The sequence below is a fragment of the Mchenga conophoros genome, linkage group LG16, assembly GCF_057382185.1.
Source record: "Mchenga conophoros isolate Kocher_MC1m ecotype Shallow Benthic linkage group LG16, M_conophoros_male_GT1.1, whole genome shotgun sequence".
Taxonomy (NCBI): Eukaryota; Metazoa; Chordata; class Actinopteri; order Cichliformes; family Cichlidae; genus Mchenga; species Mchenga conophoros.
This window is the reverse complement of record NC_140541.1, coordinates 18543179-18568087: the sequence shown is the minus strand read 5'-3', so window position 1 is coordinate 18568087 and position 24909 is coordinate 18543179. Positions and strand designations below refer to the sequence as shown.

The 24909-nt window shown below is 40.1% G+C and overlaps 2 protein-coding genes across 3 annotated transcripts in view; one reads left to right on the top strand and one right to left on the bottom strand.

Annotated features, from left to right (window-relative positions):
* tmtops2b (teleost multiple tissue opsin 2b) overlaps window positions 1–9352 on the top strand; it is a 36789-nt gene extending 27437 nt beyond the window's left edge. Inside the window, exons 3-4 of the mRNA XM_085250592.1 lie at window positions 1363–1596; window positions 7478–9352. Coding sequence (XP_085106718.1) covers window positions 1363–1596; window positions 7478–7693 — 450 coding nt within the window. The 3' untranslated portion in view covers window positions 7694–9352. The remainder of the gene's footprint in view (window positions 1–1362; window positions 1597–7477) is intronic.
* st6gal2a (ST6 beta-galactosamide alpha-2,6-sialyltranferase 2a) overlaps window positions 4759–24909 on the bottom strand; it is a 42525-nt gene continuing 22374 nt past the window's right edge. Inside the window, exons 2-8 of one of the 2 annotated variants that reach the window (XM_085250591.1) lie at window positions 23923–24016; window positions 20979–21035; window positions 19835–20908; window positions 14445–14542; window positions 13840–13941; window positions 10824–10998; window positions 4759–5780 (exon numbers count right to left, since the gene is read on the bottom strand). In XM_085250591.1, coding sequence (XP_085106717.1) covers window positions 5533–5780; window positions 10824–10998; window positions 13840–13941; window positions 14445–14542; window positions 19835–20864 — 1653 coding nt within the window. In that variant the 5' untranslated portion in view covers window positions 20865–20908; window positions 20979–21035; window positions 23923–24016 and the 3' untranslated portion in view covers window positions 4759–5532. The remainder of the gene's footprint in view (window positions 5781–10823; window positions 10999–13839; window positions 13942–14444; window positions 14543–19834; window positions 20909–20978; window positions 21036–23922; window positions 24017–24909) is intronic. The other variant, XM_085250590.1, reaches the window with a different exon arrangement.

Genomic DNA, 24909 nt, shown 5'->3' with positions numbered 1-24909 from the left:
TTAGCTTTGTTAAATTAGACAAAAATAAAAACATCAGAAAACTGCCAAACACTATAAAATACACTCAAAACTAGACAGAAATAATAAATGAACTACTTACTGAAATATGTGTCCAAGTCACAAGTGTTAAAAAAACACCATGTGCATCACTCCCTTTGCTCTAGCTAACTTCCTGCAAAGAGAAGCTACATTTCAGCACATATAAATCTAGTCACATAATCACGAATTCAAATTAGAATATGTTTCATTACACCTTTAACAATCGACCAGCAGCGTTGGAGTGATAAGGAGATATATGGCTTTTTCACTTACACAGTGCTTGTGCCAGTGCCCAATCTAGACTTCCGTGCATTTCCACTAAAAAACGACTGGCAGACAGCTAAATAATCCTCAGTTGTCAAACCTGTCAAAGTTTGCATGGTTCTCACCACTCAATAAGGAGGAACTAGGTCCACACCAGTACTGACATTGTGTTGGTGGAAAAGAGGTATATGAGTACTCACCCTTGCTATTAATTTTAATCAGTGGGCTCTCATGGGATTGAAAATTAAATGGTTGCACCCAGAAAACTATAATTATAAAAGAGACATTTTCAAATACTTGCCAATATATCTAAAAATATGTCAGGATAATTCACCAGTCTATCACATAGAGACAAACAACCATTTGCACTCACATTCACAGGTAATTTAGAATCACCAATTAACCTAACTAAACTCTAATGACTGCATGACTTTTAACTGTGGGAGGGAGAATACCCAGATTGTGGATTTGAACCCAGGACCTTCTTGCTGTGAGGTAACAGCACTAATCACCATGCCACCAATCCAAGGCTAACAAAACTAGGAAAGCTATGATTTCTAAGGCTTGATGCAGAATTTTTTGTATGTTTTTGTCCATGACAGGTTAAACCACAATAAATAGCAAAAGTATACACGTGGGTGTGTGTGTAGTTGTCTGCCTCTTATAACTCCAGTGATTTTCATACAGATCCACGATTTAATTACGTTCAAGATAGAAACATGAAATTTTTGTGTTCAAATTACAAGGTAGACTTTATTAATGTAACAACCACCCAATTTACTTTTTTCGGTATACCGAGCATGAGGCAATTGTGTTAAATACACGCAAGATGTTTACATAAACCCAAGAGATGGCCAGTCACTTTTTTTCAGTGTAAGATTTGTGATGACTCATGAGCCAGGTGAGCTACTGCTGCATTTTGTTTGTGATTACTACATGAGAGCAGTGAAAAAGAAGTAATTTTAACGTTTCTTAGATATAAGACACACTTCAGGAAATTCAAATCAAAATTTTCCAGAAATATTTTTTTTCCTCTCTCTCCTGTTCCGTTATTCGCAGGTGGGTAAGATCCGAAAGACTGCAGCCCGGAGGAGAGAGTACCACATTCTGTTCATGGTGCTGACCACTGCAGCCTGCTACCTGCTGTGCTGGATGCCTTATGGTGTCGTGGCAATGATGGCAACATTTGGCCCACCCAACATCATTAGCCCCGTGGCCAGTGTAGTTCCCTCACTGCTCGCCAAGAGCAGTACCGTCATCAACCCCCTCATCTATATACTTATGAACAAACAGGTAAGTCGCTATTATGTGCATGTGCGTGTCTTACCTAAAATCAAGAGTTATAATTCTGAAAAACAGATTTGAACATGTACAACAGCTTTATTTACACAGTAGAAAAAGACAAACAACAGCTGAAATCATAGAACTGCTTGATTTAAATATCAATTCAAGTGTAATATCAAGAGATTTCACTGACCAAAGAGAAATAAAAAAAAAATCAAGAACAATGCCCTAAGGCTCTTAAAAGGGAAACAGAACAATCACTCTCATTACTCACTCCTTTCCTCTTCCTCATCTAAAGAATACTGCAAAAAGGTAGTTATAGAAAGAACAAATGTTAAACAATTCTTCAGAGGCAGTGTGGTACAGAAATCCCCACAACACTTGTTAAAAACTCGACATGAAAAATAGGCCTCGAGAGTAAAGAGCAGACAGAAAGAGGCTCGAAGTGGTAAATGTTACACGCATGTCTTCAAACATATTTTTCAACTCACTACTTCACAACCAAAGAACGTTAATGTCAAGTTTGACTACAATGTCCCATCTTAAAAAGAATACAAAATTCAGTTAAGCTCGACCTTTGCAGAAAGAAGCACCTAAGAAGTCCTACTGTTACTCTGAGTCCTCATCCCATGAATAACCCACCCAAACTGGAACACAATTAAAGATGGGATTTGGCACAATATTAAAGATGCAAAGATGAAGTAGCCAGAAGGCATTGCACCTGATCAAGCACTTCCATGGAGCGGCTGATAGCCGCACTGCAGATGAATGTGATCCACAAGCATGCAATAAAATCTGCAAAACATCACTTCAGTAAAAGAAAACCTTGCAAGCACGAATGCCTTTCACAACATTAAAGACAATGGTGCCTACTTGCATCACAGTACAGCACAGACAGTTTAAGACCTAGCCCTGCTCCTGAATTGCATGCTCTGTGCATTGGAAAGTAACCTGTTACTACAATGCACACGTACAATACGTTCAGGGCTTTCACACCTTCAGTGTGCTACAATCACAAGCACATTTTATCGTTTATCGCAATTATAAGACGTACAGCAGAGCGAAAAAACCTGCATTGTTTAAAATGAATCATAAGTCCTTTATTAAGCATCTAAACTACCTCCTCTATACATTAAAATCTCTGTTACAGTCAAGATTGGGTGTACTGCAGAGTACAAAGTTATGCGTTACTGCAATCGCATTACATTTGTCACTATTGCTGTAATGTTTGGCATTACTGAGCTAATTCAGTAATAACATTACAAATAAAACAACAAGTTGTTAATCACATTACAAACGTTCTTCATTTTTTTGAGCAAATAGGGGGAAAAACCCAACAAAAACGACAAAAATGCCTTTTCACGTGTGCTCATGTGTGGGAACAAAAACGGCAGAGTGTAGAGGTGTGCGCAGATTTCCCAAATTATTGCACAAAGGGACATGGATGTGATGGTGAAGGGCAAACTGTGGCCAGGCTAGAGACCGATATCCACTGCTGCAAACACGGAATCAAACCCCAACAAGCACCTGCAAAGGCAAACATGCTAACACAAAGATAACAGTGAACGGTGCTTCCGGAGTGTAAACGGCAACCTGGACGGAGCAACTAAGACTCGATTTCTAGCAGGCACAGATGAACACACTCGTAGCATCGCACAAAGAAATGTTGCTTGTTTCTACAGAACAATCACTGGCGCCTCATTTATTTGTGCTCGGTTGATATTCACCAACTCTGTCAGCTTCGGAGCTCTAAGAGAAAGATCACGTCCTCCATATAGTAATCACGTGTAGTTGTTAGGTATGTGGGCGTAAGATTTTATGTTACATTGTTAACTAGAAATTAGGGGGATATTGTGCATCAACTCAAAATTAAAGTGGGAGATTTGAAAAAAATAAAATACATAACATTTTTGCAAAATGATCCAAATATTTGTCATACACCTGCTACAGCTACTAATTTAATTAATTGAAAAGTCAAATGACTTGTCTGGACAAAAAGCAAGTACTTATGGGGGTTTGGAAAAGAAATGTGTCCACAGCAAAACTTCAAAATATTTTTATAAAACTTCAACTGAGTCAGCTACACGAGTGCAAGAAAAAGCTCTTGTGAGAATGAGCAAATTCTTGATTTTTTGATTTCCCTTTATGTGAAGCAGTACGTTTGTCATCCATGTAATTTACTGAATTGCCATCTGATTATTAAATCTGGTAAACATAAATGCATAATATCAAAATTTACAGTACATAAATACTTTAATAAAAAAAAAAAAATACCAGTGGTAGTAACTGGTCTTAAACATGGTTAAAATAAGGATCCATGTTCATGTCTTTAGCTGTCTAAGTCGTAAATGTTTTTTTCAGGAGGGGGTTAAAAAAAGCTTATGTCCTTTGGTAAATACTGACAAATTCCAGATATTATCCAGCTCCTGTTAACACCAGCTATTATCTAAATGATACTATGCTCTAGTGTTTCTACTGAAGAGCGACATCATTCTATTTAAAGCAACATTTCTATTGTGTTTTCATATCTTTCAACAAACCACAACGAATGGCACAAGATCAATCTGTTACAAAGAAAAAAAGATGCTCTCATTCCCACAGACCGAATACCTCGAGCTCGCTGAAGACACGGCACTCTGTAAACATAAAATCCCCCCTACCTTGGAGACAAAGTAAATCCGAGGTTAGTACAGGTCCAAATTCCTTTTTCATAATTGTCTCTACTCTGAGCTGCGGGTAGGCACAGACTAATACCAGAGGATTCAGAAAATATGAGACATTTATAGTTGTAGGGAATGCACTTCATGCTGTTACGCAATAAAGAAATAACCCCACAGAGATGAGCTCCAGCAAGGGTTTGGCCACAACACGCAGTGTTAAAATTACATTCAATAGAGAGTGAACTGACCGTCACAAACAGGGGCTGGTGATTGCTGAGGCAGAGCGGAGGATCCCCTGATGTTCATCACTTCGGAAAGTCTACTGCTCCACACATCGAACTGATTGGTACTGCAGTCCTGCTAGAGTGTGTACTGCATGTGTCTGAACAGTCACAAGGCAACCCGAGGAAAGTGTTCAGCTGACTGCTAGGCACAGGGTCACGGCTGTTCTGAGTACCTGTTTGTTCTGTTTTGGCCCCGTTCACTCTGATTTAAGTACACAAATGCCCCCCCCCCCAAACAAAACGTGACAAACTGGTGGTTATCAGTCAGCGTGCACAGAACAATAATTCAGTAATAAGCTCAGTAGTATGAAATCAACCCCTCATTATGATGATTTTGCAGGAATATGTACAGTAACGTGATAGCTTTGACAGCTCCTCTCATCTTTCTTTTAGTTTGCATTCTTCTGCATGTACTTTTGTGTCGAGTTTGTGTACCTATGACATTCAACATGGATGATTTGTTTATTCACAACCCTTTGGACCAGTATATATATATATATATATATATAAAAAATAATTATACAATTCGCTGTTATAAAGAGTGACAGTTCCTTAAAGTGGAAAACCATCCATAGTACTGAGAAACACAGATTTTACATCACTGGAAACACACCCAGTTATTAAAAACGCACTTGCCTACCTAAAACAAGATCAGTTGCTACCCTAGTCAGCTCCACAGCTAACGTGGCTCAGCTAAAGCAGAGAGAAATTTGATATTATATTTTATTTTTTTCAGCTCCACCCTGGAGACTCTAATTTCCAGCCTCTGGTCAAGTATACCATCGTAATAAAGACAAGGTCTTTCAGAAACCTCTATGTTTATCCGTCCCTGGAGGGCTATGGCTTATGCTCTTCACGGGTTTTATTTGAAACTTGCAAGCTTCAACCTCCTTGTCCATAGGGGCATTATTGCACCTCTCCCATGGTCAGCCTGAAAAGGCCAGAAGTGTGTGCGTGTTCGTGTGTGTGACGTCCGGGCTCATGAGGCCAGGCTTCATATATCAGATGTCACAGTTCACGGTGCTGAAGCCTGGAAGAGTGACGCGTCCTTTCCTCTCGAGGTCACTCACGGGGCCCATGTTGATTCGCTGGATCAGGCTTTTCTCATAGAGGAGAGGATGGTAGGCACCCAGTGTGCACGCAGCGTCATAGTAGGTCTCGTGGTAGTGGCACAGGTCCGTCTGCCTCATGGAGGGAATGTACTCGTACACGTGCACCTGCTCGCACAGCGCCATCATCAGGAGGATACCTGCAATGTCAGCATACAGGAGAAAATAAATATTTTCACACAACACTTGCCAACTAAATTAGAGTTCAACTTTTTAGCCAAACATTTGAGGTCCAAACATTACAAAATTATTAGAACATAAAAACAACACATATACTTATAAAATACAACGCTAAAACCTTCTGTTCCTGTCTTTTATTCTCTCTTTTTTTTCAAGGCAATAGTCCCCCAGGACCACTGTCAAAACACACATTCACACCTGGAAGCAATCTGGTAAAACCAAAATCTAAACTTATGGCCAAAGAGAAGTTAATGACATCCATTTTATTTTATCTGCTCCGGGGATCAAAGTAGAGACGTTACAAACCCGTCGTGACATTCACAAAACGGGAACTCTTAAAGCCGGGAGATAAGGTAAATCCTTTCAGTTTTCGTAAAGGTCGCTATCAGCGTGGGCCGATAATAAATACACGGCCTGGTGGGAAACATCTGATTATCAAAGGTGTGCGAGCCTTTCGGGCATTCGATACGTCTTCGGAAAAGGAATTTAGCACAAACTTGACAAATTTCTATTAGATCTGAAAATGTGCAAAGAGACTAAATGTGAAGCTCAACTGTGCTGAAAGAGGGGAGGAGAAAACTATAACACTGTGAATAATATATGAAGACTTCGACTTTGCCTGCTTCAGCAAGTTCTGGATTTTTCTGTGAAATGCAACTAAAACAAAAAACAGTGACCTCACACATATATTTTAACAAGGACTCTTCAGTCAGAGAGAATAATTATCCCTTCCACAGTAATTATATTTGTTGGTATGGCTGATGATATGTTCTGAGACCTCTCCACTCCCCCATTGTGCAAAACCTGAAGTGGGGAGAGCTGCAGCAAGACCTCCAACAGTAAGGTACCAACAGATGAGCTGCCACCATGACTGAGGGCTAAGTTTGACTCCGTGGTCTGTGGCATTATTAGAATTCTATATTCCCCCTAACAACTGTATTCCACTAATATGAAGGCAAAGCTGAAAAACACGAGTTACTGATGACAGATTTGTAATTTGGATGGATGAGTCACTTCCACAAGATCCTAAGGATGTCATAAGACCCTAACAAGTTCTGTGCTATAGACCTCCAAAGAAATGAAGCGCCAAGTGCTGGAGGTAACCTGCTTTACCACGACAACAGATCCTTTTCTTTTCCCAAGCATCACTTCGTTTTCAATTTGGGAACATTAAAGGAATTATTTACAGTTAGATTACACATAGAGTTTATGTAAAGGCATATTTGTGCAGCAAAAAAAGAAGGAGAATGCTTGGAGAAAATTTGGCAACATCATAAATGAGTTCTCAATCATACTGAAGTTCTCCTTCTAGTGGCTCTCTGGTATAGTGTTTTAGAAAAAGTCCAAAGGGGGTTACAACTAGTGTACTCCTGCTGTCAGTCCCCAGCCTGGATAAATAAGGCGGTTGTTGTCAGGAAGAGTATGAAAGGATATAAAATCTTTGCCAAATCAAAATATGCAGATCCAGTCGCCATGGAGATTCTTTGGGAAATAAGAGAGCAGCTAAAAGTGCCTTCTTCTATTTGCAGTTTTGCTTCTGGTGTTGGCTAAAAAATATTTGCGGTTTCCAAAAAGCAAACCAACAGTTTCGGTGAGTCTGAACACACCATTAGGCCATTTTCATGCAGTGATTCCACTATTTTCCTCTCCCTCTCAGTTTTACAGGTGTTTCCTGATTCTGTTTCACTGCGATTGCTGGTCATCGGAGAAAGGCGACACCTCGATGCCGTCCAAGACTACGGTAATCCACCTTAACCGGCGCGTCTACAGCAACACGGTGGCCTGCACCGCCCAGATCTCCACCGAAGCTCTCAACCAGTGCTACAGCACCGCAGACACCAAGCACACAAACCCTCCAGAGCTCACCCCCTGAACATGAGCATTAATCAGACAGGAATCACCGCCATCACAATGAAGCACGAATAACCCAGAATGTGAACTCCGGTGGACTGTGGACAAGAGCTTTCAGAAAGTAGATGTGCTTTTTCGTGTTATGTGTAAACTTGTATTTGTAGACCATAAATGTGCCCTTTTAAACCTTTTTTTCTTTTACTATACATAACACAAAAGTGCTAAACGACCACAGAAATGCATGTAAAGTATGCAAATGCATACATACATGTACACCCATGTGTGATGCAACCAGACATGTTGGTATCAATCAGTTTTATCATCCACCACGCACCTTCTCCTGTTCAGTACATGCAAAAAAAAAAAGGTAAGAACTTCATTCAAACTTATTTCTACGTTTTTGCGTCTATTAAAAATATGTATTTTTTAATAAAGGGCACCGTCACTGTGGTGGGTTCAAGGTTTTAGTCTGTTTCCGAACTGATGTGTATGCATTACATTCATTTCAGTATATATTATATATATTTCAGTATATTACATATTCTTAGTTTTCATCCTACAGTTTAAAAAGGCCAAATTTATTTTTTGAACTACAGGATCTTTTTTTAAATTTACATTTTAAACAAAGAGTTAAAAAAAAAACCCAGTAAAACAGCGCCTGTTCCTTGCTGCTTTTCAGTCGCTGTGTCACTGTAAATGGGGAGGTCACTGCGCAGACTTGTGATTTGATCAGCAAGGATCATTTAAAGCATCATTTAACTCTGCTTTTCCTCTTTCCCTCCTGCTGCTTTGGCTTTAAATGTTGAAGAATTCGAAAGGTTAAGCCCCCAGAACCTTTATCATGCGTGTACTTCAGTTTTGTTCTGCATGGAGGCGTTTATTTGAATTGTGTTCGTTTTTGTGTTTGTGCTGTGCTTTCTTTGGTTATGATTTAGTTGGTCTTACAAAGTTGTTTCTTTGCAGGAGTTTTTGCAGGTATGATTTCATCTTCTTTCCGGAATAAAAGGGCCAGTGTTTCAAAATGATTATCCAGTACGGCCAGCCACAGAAAAAGGATTCCAGTCTGATGACTGATGGACATTACGGGCATATCTGGGAAACACAATGCACAAATTTAGGGAAACTGATTACATTTAGCTGGCCTTACTTAAATGACAACTGCAAGACATAAAGCAGATATCAGTATTTTACTGCTTTTGTAGATCTAGAACTATAATGGACCAGGACCTGCTCAAGATTAAGGGAGTTATAAGTGAGGTCAGAGTGCTCAGACCTCAACCCACTGACATAGAGTTGCAGAAAATATTGATGAGTCATTTTCCTCCTCACTTTTGTGCGGTGCCATTCAGGACCTTCAGAAAATGTGTGATTGAGGTTGGTGCTTCTTCAAGAGGCTGCAAGCAAAAAAATAAGCCACAACAAAAGCTTTGCTTACTCTTTCCAGTCTGCGATGCAGCTGACTGCTCAGTGTATTCAATAAAAACAAGAAAAGCACTGTGTTATTAGTTAAGTCAAATTGTGTTTGTAATTGTGACTCGGATGAAATTAATTTTAAGAGTAGTCTGTTCAGAAATGCTGGGTATTACAAATAACATTATCGTCACCAGTTTAATTGTATTTTATTGCTGGATTCAAATGATTTAATAAAAATGTCTGCTGCTGAAAAAGGAACGTATCATGCATCGTAAATTAGGTTGGAGGATGGTGTGACATTGTGAATATTATAAAAAGCAAAAGGAACCTTTTCTTGTATTTCCTAAATGAAAGAGGTGCAAATGAGGACAAAACAGAAAATAATACGTTTTTCTTAATCACTTTTGACAAAACGCCAATGTCTAAAACCAAAAAGAATGGAAACACATCCTGTAACAGCAACAGATGGGTGACGGCTTTTCATTTTCCCCTGAAGGTCAAAATCTCAGCTGAGTGGAAAACAGTCTAATTTAAAGTAACATGACAAATATAAACAACAGAGTCCTCCAAGGAACATTGTGACATTTTAAATACAGGCAGTCATGCCTAACACTTCAGCAGGGTTTTGTTTCTCCAGTGTAAAGCTCTTTTGCCTTCCATTTAAGCTGTGTAATCAGCGACTGATTCACAGATTATCAAGTGCAGTCACAATGAAAACCAGCTGTAACGTGGGTCGCCCGATGCACGGCAAACCAAAGCGCAGATTCCTGGGTTGTGATGCAGCAGAGCTGCTGGATTAAGCTAAAAGAAAAGTGTAATTAGATTAAAGAGTGACCAGTTTCTCCTCTGCGCTCATGTGCAACCCTCTGCAGTCCGCTGAATTTGAATTGACTTATTTTTTTTAATATGCTGTTTAGATATTTTATAGCTGATGCTTTATTTATGCTTTTGCAAGTTTTTCCCTTTGTACACCAAATATCTGCTCACTAGCGTGAATGCTACTTAGATTTCGTGTTCTTGTGGAGTCTTTGTTGCTTTCCTGTTTCAAAAAATGTGGGTTTTTTTTCTCTAGCAGAATCTTTTCAGACGAATCTGGAAAATGCCAGTTTGACAAGCATAATATAGTATGTTTCCCACTAAGGTGATTCTCAAAGAGCTTTTAGCTGAAAAATAGCCATATCTCAGCATGGTGTGCGGTGTTTCCTTGAGATATTTGAGGAAACTTGATAGGTGGAGGACAAAACAAGAATTGGCAGGCCTAAAAAAATACAACATCCAAAAAAGAGCTTTGAAAATCTTTCAAGAAGCCTGGACAACAATTCAATGAAGACTACTTAAAGAAATTTCAGGAAAGTTTTCCCTAGCAAGTTCAGGATGTGTGCAGCTTTTCAAGAATAAGACAACCGAACCAATTTCCCGTTTTCCTAGCATCATGTATAAGAATGCACAGTGCAACAGGACAGGAAGGTAAAGTGCATATCTTCATTCCTGTCTGTTTAAATATATTGGTTTCGAGTGTGTTGGTATTTTGCATAATCCTGCCACTTGCTGATGGTGTCACTGTGCATTCAGTGACACCATCAGCAAACAAGCGTGCGTGTGTTTGTGTGCATATATATCTGCTATAGGAGCGGGCAACAATCTGCAAAGATAACAACAAAGAAGCAGCTGAAGGGACAGACGTGCATCACATGTGCAACCACTGCACGCATGCAAGACATGCGTGAGTGTGCACTCACCTATGAAGCCAGATGATGGGGGGTTGGGTTGGATGTCCTCCTCTGTGTTGCCCTGAATCACGTCCCAGAGCTGCCACACATAGCTAGGGTGAAGGATGTAGAAGGGCTGGTCAGGATGCAGCTTGCGGTGCTCCATGTATGGACCGAACAGGTTGTAGTCCGGACTAGTGTACCACTGACGAGAGATAACACAGCAGACAGATTTAATCTCAAATCATGAGTCAGATAAGAATAAGACAACGTGATTTTTTTTCCAATAATTAAAAATGTTTCTGATATTTAGAGGATTTTCTACTATTCAAAACAATGAAGACTGCAGTCAATACAAAAATAGCAACAGTAGTATCGCTCACTGGGTTGAGCAGGTGGCCCAAATGCCATAAGGCTATTGCAGAGGCCTGAGTTTGAATCGACTCATGGCTGTGTGTTTCCTGTCTTCTTTCCACCACCCTATCTCAAAGGCTAAAAAAGCCCCCCTTAAGCAAAAGATAAGAAGGAAAAGATGTTTAAAGATAGAGTGCAGCCCTTTGCAAACATCTGTCAGTCTCTAACGTTTGGACAAAAACTCCTCTGAATGGATGCTGAAGTTTAGTCAAATGTATCTTCAGACTGCGAACATTGCAAAAAAAACACAAAACGCCCATACAGATAAACGTCCGTCACTGCTGTTTTATGCTGTATCATGTTGAGTGGCTCTGGAATACATTTGAATTGTATTTATGCTTTCTTTCACAGTTTAGATGATTATGTTTTATTCATGTGAGGTTTGTGTTGTTACCCAGGGACATAAATAATGTATGGCTTACAGGGTATGCATTTAACAAAATAGAACTAAAGTTGTTAAGTGTCGTAGACGAACGGTGCAGCACAGCTGTGTAGAGAACAATACTGTGATTGAAGACAGCAAGTGCACTGTAGGGATACATCACAGTTGGACAAATGAAATCATAAGAAAACTGATGTAATCGGTGTGCCAAGTACTCATAATGGATTCGTGGGAGTGTGCATGTCCATTTTCATCAGTTGTACCATCTCCAGTTTGACCGCAGAAATAAAGGAGAGCATGAAATCATTGTTCATAATTTGTAGTTTATCATTAAAAGCCAAATTAAATAACAGTTGTTCCACTAATTCATGAGAGCTGAATATTATGAATTAATGGCTTTTAATGTAAATCTTTGTAAGGGCTTTGAAATAAAGACCCGACTACTGGGAATGTATATTTTGAGAAACTATATAACACTCAATGCAAGTTACTGCATCCATGCATTGGATAATAATTAGTAACTGCACTTATAATATGTATGTGTGTGTATATATATATATATATATATATATATATATATATATGCATGCTGTTTTTTGGTATACTATCAGGGGAGCCTCCAGATTTTTTTCATAGGGGTGGCCATATGGGGGCCACTAAAATATCGGGGTGGCACACCAAAAACAGAATGTCCAGGTTTATTATGCTCTTGTGAACTGCAGGTTAGTTGAAAAATAAGGGGGAAAGGAGAAAGAAAATAATTATATGCCTAGTTAATTTCCTGCTATATCACTGAAAATATATATCACCACTAGCACCCCTAATGAACTCACTGTAACATTCACAAAACCAGATGTAATCCATCTGGGCAAGGCTTGACATGTTGTGTGTTCTTCTGCATACCTTGATTATAAACAGTCTCTATTTGAAGGCATTTTCACCCAGAGAACTGCCAAACTGGATATTTGCTCTTTTCCTGACCATTCTCTGCAAACCCTAGAGATGGTTGTTGGTTGTGTCGGAAATCCCAGTAGCTCAGCAATTTCTGAAATAGTCAGACCAGACCATCTGCCACCAACAACCACATATTCAAAACCCCAGCTTTCTTCTTCATTTTTACACTATGTTTGAACTTCAAGTAGGTCGTGTTGATCATGTCTACATGCATAAATGCACTGACCTGCTGCCATGTGATTGGCTGGTTAGATATTTGCATTAACAAGCAGTTTACTTATATCTAAGTTAAATAAAGTTAAGAAATGTAACACATTTAATCATTTGGCGAGTGTCATGGGATACAAAGTAAAAATAAACTGAACAAACTTATATACGAGAAGGAAAGCTACATGACAGACACACTGCGAGGTGCTAAAAGCTACAAGAAACTGGACAACAGCAACAACACCTTCCAGTATTTCCAAAGGTTAACTACTGACAATGAGCGAGGATAGAATTGAAAACACGGATGTAGAGACAAAGGTCAAGTGTCAGTGGAGCATCGTGTTCTTTATTAAAACCCCATCAGTCCACATCCAGTAATCCTGTTCTTTACCGTGCTGTCTACTGGCTATGTGAGCAGTTGGGTGAGCAGTATGGCAAATACTGTAGCTATATAACAATGCACTGCACGCACGCTTGAACTCTATTTGCATGGATAGTAATAAACTAACAAATCAGCCATTTTTTAAATCTTTACTTAATCTGATATATTCTGACGTAAGGACCTAATCTAGCAGCACAACACTGATTAAAAGGATTAAAGGTTAATGCAGGAATATAAATGATCTTGTTTGTTTTGGTGATGTCCTTCAGAAAATTAATTAAAGCGTTAAAAAAAATAAATAATAATAATAATAATGATGATGAAAAAAAGAAATTTCATGTAATTCACCAGATAAATGAAATCACTGAAAGCAGAGGCTGCATGCAAATATAATTTAACCTCAAACAATCAGGCCATTCACCGAATAACAATTAACGGGAAGCACGGAGAGGAGGATAAGGGGAAAGGAGCCTCGGAATAAAATCTTGTTTTGGACACATTTGCTAACATGAACCAAACCTTTTAAAGGTCAGGTGGAAGTCAGAGATAGACGAGATGACATCATGGCAACAAGCTTCTTTTCCTACATGTGTTTGTGGCTACATACACAACAATAACTGTGTTTACTTTCCTAAGACGACCCGCTTTAATATTCCTATACTCCTGAAAATGATCTGCTGAAACTGCTAAAGTGAAAACACATATACCTTGTGTAAGTTGACAGCATAAGGTGCGGGGTCCCAGGCCACCAGAGTTATATTCTTGTAGATAGAGCTCGTATTGAACCGATGCCTAGGATTTGCCAAAATCTGTAACACAGCACATGAAATGTAAGTCTTACTTTCAAATGTAAAGCACAATCATTCAGATGCATGGTCACTATTTTGCCAAAATACAAATAAAAACACAGAGAGAACCTCTTTATGTGCCTACTATAAATTAGACTAGGAGGCAGATGCCAACATAAAGCCTGTCCAGTAAATATGATTACACAAATATGTTTTTTTGGCCAGGCAAAGCAAACGTTTAAACATCTCCAGACAGACTACACAAAACAAAGACTAAAGAAGCTGTTGGTGTTTTTTTTCCAAAGAACTAATCTATCTGCTAATGACAGTTCATACCATTGAGTTCAGATTATTTAAGTACAATGAACTCATCGTCATTTGGATGAAACACTTGACCATTTATACACTTCTAAAGGCATTACTTTGCTACATAAATAGTGAGTTGAAAATATAAATGACTGTATTTTTTTTAAATCTGTTTCTTTTAAGGATTCACTGTCATTTAAGGCCTCATCCTAACTCACCTGCGAGTTGATGATGCGGATAGTGGTTTTGTTTCCCACGTCTCTCTCGTAGCCTTCTGTAGGTGCAGCATTGAAACGTAAAACTGCATCATGAGCGTCTGAAAGGGAAACCATGGAGTCTTTCAAAGCAAGGTAACAAACTGGCCTTGAGTTGCATCTGTTATCATGGAAATATACAGACAATTTCCCTCCATAAAAAGTCTTCTTCATAGCGATATAAAAAAAAACTTAAAGGGTGAAGCCAGGCTTTGAAGATGTACAAACAAATATCAGATGTCTCTTCCAAATATTACCAGCTCATGTTTTCAAGGTCTTAAAGCAATTACCATCATCTTTCAGAATTTCTACTTAGTCCAAATTTATTTAGAGGAGAAAACACAGGCAAACATCTCAATAACCAAGCACCTCAACCAAAGTCAGTGACGACACACTGACTACAGGGATGAAAATCACACTTGCACTAATTGTTGACAACAATATCCGACAGGCTCGGGGATGTAACCGGTGGTTGGCTCAGGTAAACAAAGAGCCATGGCTCACATAAGGAGTTTACTGGTTTTTTTTGTTCACATGTCCTTCACGGTCCTCAACAACTTGAAATCCTCACCTTGATGGATGGCTGCTGTAACAATTACAAATTAATTCCTGCCTGTCTGCTGATCGATCTGTCAGTTTCAGGCGTCCTCCTCCTGCATTGAACTAACACCAAAATGGATGATCCCTCAGCTTGTGATCTGATACCCCTTCATCACTGCCACCAGCAGGTTTACAACTCAGAGCAGCTTCACAACAGCAAACAAGGCTCTAATAAAACACAGTAAACATGTCCATTCTCTACAGAGCTCAAGCTGAAGGATGGCTTTAAAGAAGAGTCCTTCAAGCAGCGATCAGCCTCTGTCTTGATGGAGGCCAAACGCCTATTTAACACCTTAGTAAAGGCGTAGCACATAATAATAAAATTAATGAGAGCAGAACTGAGTCTAACTGAGTGGTGCGGCCCAGTTTCTCATGGGGTTCCTGGAAAAAATTCATTGCTCACTCCTGACTCACTCAGAATTCTTAGAAAAAATCTTCTTCTTCTGAGAAAAAAGTCAGAATTCTGAGATTAAAGTACTAGTAGTACTGTAGTAGTAGAAGAAAAAGAAGTTTTTTGCCATAACTATTCACTAAAGTAAAATGGAGTTACATGAATAACTGCTTATTATTTTGTCTCTTGTTACTATCATGGCCAATATCCCCCTTACACAAACAGGGACAGGTATATATGACTTGGTTCAAGTTTAAAAAACTGTCTGTATTATTCTGGAAAAACAAGTTCAGGAAAAACGCCTTGCATTTCAGTAACATATTTAATACTGCCATTGGACGGTACCAATCCAGACTTCCCCAAAAGTTGATTCTGTTCATCTGGACGTAGCGTTTTCAGTGGGAGTGACTTCTTCTGTTGCAGCTGACTGCAGGTTTCCCCAATCTTTTAAAAAGTCCATTTGCATAATGACTGACTCCAGCCCCACTGAAAGAACAACGGGCTGGAGTCAGTTCCTTGATCCTTAATATGCAAATTCTCATAACTCTTATTTCTCTCTCATAATTCACCTGGATAATAGAGCATGCATCAAGACAATCCATACTTAAGAGTTGCAAGGAAAATGAGACAGTTTCTAGAGAGCACTGATATTCAAGCATATTTACTTATCTCGCATGATAAATTTGAAACATAAATAACACTAGAGTTGTGTCTAAACACTGATAAATAAAACAAACCTCTGAATTGAGTGTTTTACTGCAGCATCAAACTGAATAACCCTGCCAAAGACGAATCTTCTCCATACCGTGTTTGGAATGAGGATGCAGTTTGCCGTGTTCACCACATGATGGCAGGCACACATCACCACACTTACTATGAACCAAGTCCTGACCAACAAACTCTCACAGCATGGCCTCAGTGGTGTATAGACACTTAGGAACATTACAATCCAAAAGTCAGTCAACCTGCCTCTGGTATTCTCAAAATTTAGAGCGATCGTCATATTCAAGTCCGGACAGGTTAACTGAATGAATGAATGACTCACTGTTCATACCTGCAAAATACAGGTTCTGGCACAGAGAAGCCTTTCAGGGGGTACAACAGGGTGAGAATGAGTAGACAGAGTGAGATCAATGCCATCTGATTTCCTGCTGAAGCTAAGCCTGAGAATTAATGTAGCAAATACATGCTGTTTCTTTTAAAGCACTGTGACGCTGTTCAATAAATAATCAGCTTCATAACAACGGTCCCATTTATCAAGACACTACAGCACATCAGTTAAACATCTCTTAACTGAATACGTAGATGATTACACACTGAATGGGTATCCTGCAGCTGTTTTTACACTGAGATGTGGGTGACCTCAGAAATCATCAACAGCAGCTTTCTATAAGAAGGTTTGTGTGTAATCATACCAACTCAGGATACTGTTTAGAACAGCTCTTTATTTAATTCGTGACTAAAGTACCGTATAACACTGGTAGAATTTATTATTATTATTTTTTGTATGCGAGCACATGCATATGGGACACATGACTGGCCAGGCATCAAAATCAAACACGGGAGATGATGATACAGAAAGATTTCGATTTGGTGCCTGAAACTGAAAACTCATTCCCATCTCAGTCACCTGTTTCTCGTATACCAAGTCACGTGTTCATGCACTAACAATGGGAGGTGGCTTGTATGTTTTTCAAATTGTAGGAAATGATGTTGCTGCTGATTTCCAAGTAGCACACAACAGAGTAGCGCGCTAAAGACTGAAGGCTTGTGGCATCGATGTTTTCACTGATAACCAAAGGGTCACCTGCAGAAGTCTGTTTCCATTGCCCGCATGTACCCATTTCTCTGTGTGGTGTACTTTCTTGTCTTTCTTGTAAAACGTGTTCTGTAGGGCTGAACGATATATCGCATTTGCGATAATATCGCGACATGATCAAGTGCAATTTTCTAACCGCAAAGGCTGCGATTATACTCTGGACATGTCCAAATTCATGGGCTGCATCCTCCTGAGGCCGCATTTGTAGACCGATTACGTCACAGCGACGCGCCGAAGGCTGTCCAAATTACTACCATATCCCAGAATTCATAGCGCGGCCCAGCCAAACTCCAGTTTCCAGCAATGGCGGCCGCTACTAAGTTTTAAAATTACTCATACTAATCTTTCAGGGTCACAAAATAAACTTTTAACATATTTTCAGGCGAGAAAGTAGTTGTGTAAACATCAAATATCTGCTCGGTTTATCAAGATATCCCATATTTGCAAAAGTGCTTCGACGTTTTCAGAGGCGTCTGCTACCCACCAGCTCGACAGCTAGCCGGGAGCTCGAGGGTTACTGATGCGGCCGAGAACGGCACAACTCCCGGCACGTCATTTTCAGATCACCGCGGAGTTTCGCTGCTCGGGTTAAACGTAATATATATAAGTCACTTAGACAACCTAAAAATGTTATTGTTGGGCTTTTTTCAGTGTTTTGTTTGTTCGTGAGTAAATCGGTTTGGCTGAGATTAAAGTTATTAGATTAGATAAAATAAAACTTTATTAATCCCCCGGGTGGGTTCCTCCTTGGTTTTCACACAGCTGACTAAACGTCAAACAGAAAACTTATTAAACAGAAGTATGAGACAGTCGAGAATTTACACCAGTGTCTGGTTATATTTTAGATAGCAAGAAGCAGACGGCCGAGTTTATTAAACTCCACCGAGACAGCGGTGACGCTAATCAGAAGGCTAGACCGTCCAATTTCACGCCTTTAAATTTTAAAGGCGTGTTTGTGTGTGTGTTTATACAATTGCTATTATGTTTGCACTTTATGTGTAATGTTACTGACTGCAGAGATCAGTAAGATGTGTGTATTTTTTATTTATTAGTTTTATTTATTTAATATTATTTTTTAATTGAATGACTGTCTAGTAGTTCACAGATGTCGAAAAACTGAGTGTGGTAAAGCCACTGATTTTTTTTATGTATATTTCTGCAATCTGCACATTGTACTGACTTTCATTTTAATGTTTACACCAGGGTTCCTTGCCAGCACTTTATGCTCAGATGTTTGTAAGCTAAAAATAAACTATTGTGTATGTTCAAATATACTGTTGTGATTGAAGAAGTTAAATAAAAATGTCAGTCATCAATTCATGCATCACCTCATGTCATCATAACAGAGGTCTGTCTTCCAGGAAAGAACAGTTTAAAATTAATGTAATATAGTATTGGCCATACTATATGATGTATTGCTTGTCTTTGTTTAATAATACAGAAGACAAATACCTTAAAAAATAATCGCATATCGCATCGCAATCGCAATATTGGGGCAAAAAATCGCAATTAGATTATTTTCCATAATCGTTCAGCCCTAGTGTTCTGTGGCAGTGACATCTGTATACCCGTATCAGTCTATAGAGATGTAAAAAAAAAAAATTCAAGCCACAAAGCTGAAGACCTTCTTATTAATTCTAGCGCTTGCCCTGAACAGCTGAATTCAGAGAGAAATGCAAGGAAGGTATATGTGATGTGAAGAGGCCTGATTGGTTACCAGAGGGGGTTCTGTTTTTTCTGCGGAGCCATCTGTCACTGAATTCACACTCTCCCCACTTACCGGAGAGCTGCCAAAAGTCTCTAAACCAAGAACGCACACATTCAAATGCAAAGATATCTAGCTTACTAGGCACGCACTCAACGCTGCGCACAATCAGCTTGACAAGTTAATCAGCAAAAGCCACACAAAAACCTGAGCAAATGCTAATCTCTGCAGGCACAAAGTGGAAATGTGCTGACCTTCAGACTACCACTCCTGAGTGGGACACTTAGAGAACAGGCGAGTCTTTTGTGCAGCAATCAAACAATCTAATGAATCATTTAATGGTAATTTATTATGAGGTACAGGGGACACCTTTATTTGGCAGCAGTAACATGTCCAACCTGTTATTGTTCCTACTTAATTCCGAGTATTGCTGTTTCTCCATAAAACACTTCAGTGAAATTCTACATCCTGTGACTTGATGCTAGTTTCAGTCAGCTGCACTCACCTGCAGTCAACTGAGACCAAGACTGAGACTAAGACTAAGACTTCTTCACAGACTAATTTCTGTGAAATTTACTACTGTTGAATAGGATTGAATTCCACTTTAGCCTTTACTGTCAGAGACACACAAAGCCTTCTAATTGCAGCACCGGCCCCACTTTGTCTCATAATTTGTTATAAAGAATTTCATGGAAATTATTTAGATTATATAATTATTATAGTGCTGTATTTAAGACATTCGGGGAAAAGTATCTGTAATTGCACAAGTTTCAACAGAATACACGTTTGCAGTAGACTTTTTCTGGAAAATGCCAGAAAGTGACTTATTTGGTGCTTACCAATCTCTTTGCCTAATCGTGAGCGAAGGATGGCCCCAGCAGAGGTGACCACAGCACAGGTCTTGAAGCTTCTCCTGTTCTCCTTTTTGTACAGCTGCTCCAGGGGAAGGGATGGCACCAGACGAGCCCAGCCAAGTGAAGAGAAGGGTTGCTCCAACCCGTCTACTGTCCTCAGCCGGGCCTGATTCTTCAATTCACAAAGCAGCTCCTTGGCACTCTGAGCGGGCTTGCGATTCCCCTTGTAGGAAACATGGTGTTTGTTGGAGTTGACGTATTCCTTCATGGCACGCTGCAGTCGAAGACTCAGCATGCCTGCCGACACTCGACCCTTCCAGAGCCGCTTTATTAGCGAGATGGATTTGGAGAAATAGAATTCCTCCAGATCAGAGAAGTCATCGCCGGCCATACTGTGTACTCTGTTCTTCCTTCTGTTTCCCAGATCTTCATTTTCTTTTTCATCACCTTCCTCCCTGCCACCTTGGTATTGAGTGTTGCTGAAGTGGTTCTGATAGTCTGCAGTCTGTGACTGTCGCTCACGACTCTGGACTACAGGATCTGAGTGAGAACCCACATTTTCTGTACCAAAGGAAGACCAGGCTGCCAGGCTCTGTGGGTCAAGATAGTCCTGGCGACTTACTTCCTGGCTGCCATAAACAGCGTAAGGAAGATTGTTTGGGTTCTGGCTCATCTCCAGGCTGGTCTCTGGGGTCCCGGACTTGACAAGAGGCTCCAGCTCCGGTTTATCTCTGGGATACGTTGTAGTTAATGGTAAAGTCAGCTTTACCACGGCATGCTGTTGATGGGAGGCCTGTATGGAGGCCAGACGGCGTGTGTCTGGGTGCTGGGAGAGTAAAGCACCAGCAGAAGTAAGGGGCTCATCCACACGAGCATCCAGGAAATATGACAGGAGGGCGAGAAAGAAGAGAGCCCAGGCCAGTATTCCCACCAGCATCAGCCTCCGCCAGTGCCTCATACTGGACTTCATTGCCTCTTTCTCACATGCACGCCAGCTCTGTGGGCCCACCAACATCAAGTCCCACAGCTAGGACTTACCCCAGAGGTCAGGTGGAGGGCCTGTAAAGGAAGTACAGTTAAAAACCGATAGGAAGCCCAAAAGAGGCAGCGAGAGGTTTGAAATACTCACCTGAACTGACGGTTTTATTTCTCCATGTCCATGTGTTTGCCAGGATATAACAGGACCCTGCGAAAAAGAGAGGTACTAATTAGTTGAGGCAGCGTGCACATGCATGCATGAGGGGATGTGAGCGTGAAACCATACGGCTCACACAGGAAACCACTGTCTGCGCACAAGAACTTGGCCTCTTTCCATTTGCAACTAAAGAGAATTTTTAAAGACTGGCCCCATTTATTAGTTGTAATCAAACTTCCCTCATGTAAGACTGAAAGCTCCAGACGCAACTTTAAAACTAAAGCTGCTCCGGCTGTGTTTAAACGCAACATCAGACAAAGATGAAATACAATTTGGATCATTGGATGAATTCCCCAATTTAATAAACAAAAACAACCCAAGTTTTCCCATGGAAGCTTGTTAACGTGAGGTTTGAAGGTTTTGAAGGAAACTTTAAGCCTCCACACAAAAGCTTCAAAGGAAGCCTTTCACGTGGAAGCTTTGTTTAAATAGTAGCTTTCAAAATGACTTTAACGGCAACCGCAATGTTGTGGGGGTTTTCTGTTGCTGTGTCACAGAACGGCAGTTGAATATCGTGATTTTGTCTTTAAAGTACTTTCCCCAAGATGTACACAGTGATGAACCAAATGGCTGATCAATTAGTAATGCTTTACATCACTGCTACCTGCTGCTAAATGAACATTTAATTGATTCATGAGATGATATAACCCATAAGGAGGCATGAGGACATTAAAAGTTTATGACTCTGCCTCTAAAGAAGTTTGCATCTGTTTCATATTATGATGGCTTTTACTCTTTATGTGTATTCATAAAGAAACATGTAGCAACTTACTGACACATTTTTAGAAGTGGAATAGATTAATACCTTATTGTGCACAAGTCCTGAGTGACTTTTGCATTTTTTCTAAAGTGGTCTTGAGCAGGGTTTTTGAATTTCTTTGAAATTTGTCTTTGTGCATTGGCTATTTTTTCATTCCTTATTAAGTCCAGTTCTTGTACCTGAACATTGATGAAACAATGGTTCCTATAATCAAGAATCTGCCATTATCCTACTATTTACTCAAAATGATAGTTAAATTTTGATTAATTTCCTTCTTTTTTACTTTTCAAAAAAAGAAAAATTGCGGTATAGTCTTGTTTTTTTATGACACACCCACACACTTTTTTTTTCTTAGTGAGGACATCTAATTGATATAATGCTTTCCCTAGCCACTTACCCCAACAATCACAAATGAATATCTAACTCTCAGCCTAAAACGTAACCATAACCTCATCCTAACCCTGATACTACAATCACATTTTGAGCCGCAAAAATGCCTTCAAACTCGTGGGGTCGGGCAATTTGCCCCTATAAGTGACTGTTGGTCCTCACAACTATAGTGGCGTGCAAATTGTCTGTCCACACACACACACACACACACACCTTAAGTCAGTGGTTCAAAACTTTTTTGCTGGGCCCCCTTTGTTTTACAAGAAAAATGTTCGCCCCCCGTGCGTGCACGCGCACAGGCACACGCACAAACACATCCTCCAACCACACACACCCATACTTTGCTCTGTTGTGGTTTATTTCACACCTCAAACATTTAGTAAACAATTAAGCAAATACAAGTAATCTGCAATAAATTACAGATAGTAAGAAAATAAACTACCAACTCTTTTACGCTATGTCTGCACCTACACGGGTATTTTTGAAAACGCAGCTGTTTCCTCTACACGTAAACGGCGTTTCGAATCACCGAAAACTGTGATTTTTTTAAACCTCCTTTTTTGGATTTTCCTGTGGACGAGGAATACAGAGTTCCTCACGCAATGTCAAAGGGATGTGCCTTTTTCACGTCACGCTGTGCGCCACGTTGTTTACATGAGATGAATTGCAGAATGGCAGATAGAGACGAAATACTGTTAATCTGACTGGCAGGTATTACACGCAGTTACTGTTCCTCCATTTACAAAGGCAAAGGCATCACGGTGTAATTCTTTTACTTGTAGTTGGTTTTTTTGGGGGGTTTTTCCTGTGTGATAATATTCAACAATAATATTCAAAAGCATTCGTTGTTACATTACTTTGCAAATCTGACAACATAACACCTTTGTTTACTTCACTTTTTTGCACGCCCCCCCCTACAGCTTTGATAATACTCTGGTGTACAAAACGTTGGGCTCACTGATGGATTAAGGCATGAAATATACAGCAATGAAGGTGAATAAATGAAGCATTAAATTGCCTCACATCAGAGGATTACAATCACATGTAATTGCGAGTTTTGGTCTCCTAATGTGGAAGCATTTCTCTCTCTAGAGAGAGAAAGAGAGCAAGAATGGAAGACTGGCAGGAAGGGAAAAAAATGGCTCTGAGTATTAAGCCTCTTCTAGTCCTAATTACAGCTTCCTGTCTCTGCAGCTGCTGGGTCCTGCAGAGTACAGCACAACTGATCTCGGGTGCCCCTGTGGCCTTCCGCCCCTATGCGTTCACGCAGCTTCCAAGCTGTTCGCTCAGGGGCCACACAGGAGGTCAAAGCTCATCTGCTGACCCCAGTCAAGCAGGAGGAAAGCAGCAGGGAGAAACTAGGCTAGAGGGAGCAGAAACGGCATGAGAGAAAGAAAATACACTGTGGAAACACACATCTGATTCCTCTGAGAACATTTAAAACCACAGTCAGGTGGGATTTTCCTTCTAGGAGTTTTGACATGTCTACCACACTGGAGGTCAAATGTTCCTAAATGGAAAATGCGCCATTTAACACCTGAAAACAACAGCTGCAGTATGCCCGACACACAAAAAGCAAAGACAAAGTGCAAAACACAAACCTAGCCAGTGGCAATGTTATCACCAAGCAAATGTCATCTAAATGCACCACTGAACCACTGCAGACTGTATGTGTGTGCTCCAACGCATGTCATGCAAGCATGTGTGTGCATTTGTAGTTTGCCTCACCTGGTAGCAATCAGGATGTGTGCTTCAGTAACTGTGAAACAACACAAGTGTGTGGCACAGATGGAGAGGCGGGGGCGGAGTAGAGAGCTATCTTCTGAGGGATACACAAAGAAACAACAAAACGGGAAACATGTAAGAGAGACGTTGCCAGACAGCAAAAGAAGACAAAATGACTTGGCAGGAGGCTGTGATGGACAAAGGAGGCAAACAGAATATAAAGCGCGGATCTTGTAAAGAATAAGACCGAAATCGAAAGTGGGTGTATGAAAGTGAAGCAGCTGAAGCTTGTGCAGCAGGAAAGAGGAGAGTGGTTAGCTGCTTGAATGTTATGGAATGCAAATAACAAAGCAAACATGTTCAGAAACGGGAAAACACCTGCACGTCTCTAAGAGATCTAACACAGTCAAATATGAAAATAACAAACAAACAAGCAACACAGACAACAGCAGGAAAGAGTTCTCCCAAGGGATGCTGAAAAGGGCTTGTCACTGTTGCTACAGTTTGACTTAAGTTAACCGAGTCACGTTGCTGTCAAACAGCCATTGAATGAGCTAAAATATGTTTTTAGTTATTTAGCATTCTGTGGTTTATATATTATTGCAGATATGTGCGATGTTTCTGTTTAGCCATGGCCTTTTCCTCAATGTGTTTTTAATTTCCTCTGAAAGTCCACTGAACCTTCAGAATTACTGGACATTTGGCCTGAGAACCACATAGCATCAGTCTAAAAGTCTTACAATGCTTTGTTCTAACTTATTCTGACCTTAAGCTCGAAGTCAAGGTCACTGAGATTTGAACGTGTGCCAAGATATTTAGTGGACAACCTGTTGTACCAATTTTAAAATCCCACTTTGTCTCATTCTTAAAACTTGCGTGTCCACACCACCCTATAGGTAGCTGTCAAAAGCTGGTCTCCTTATTTCCCAGATATTTACAGACTCTTATTTAAAGAAGAGGGGATGACACACAGAGGTAAGCATGACCCTG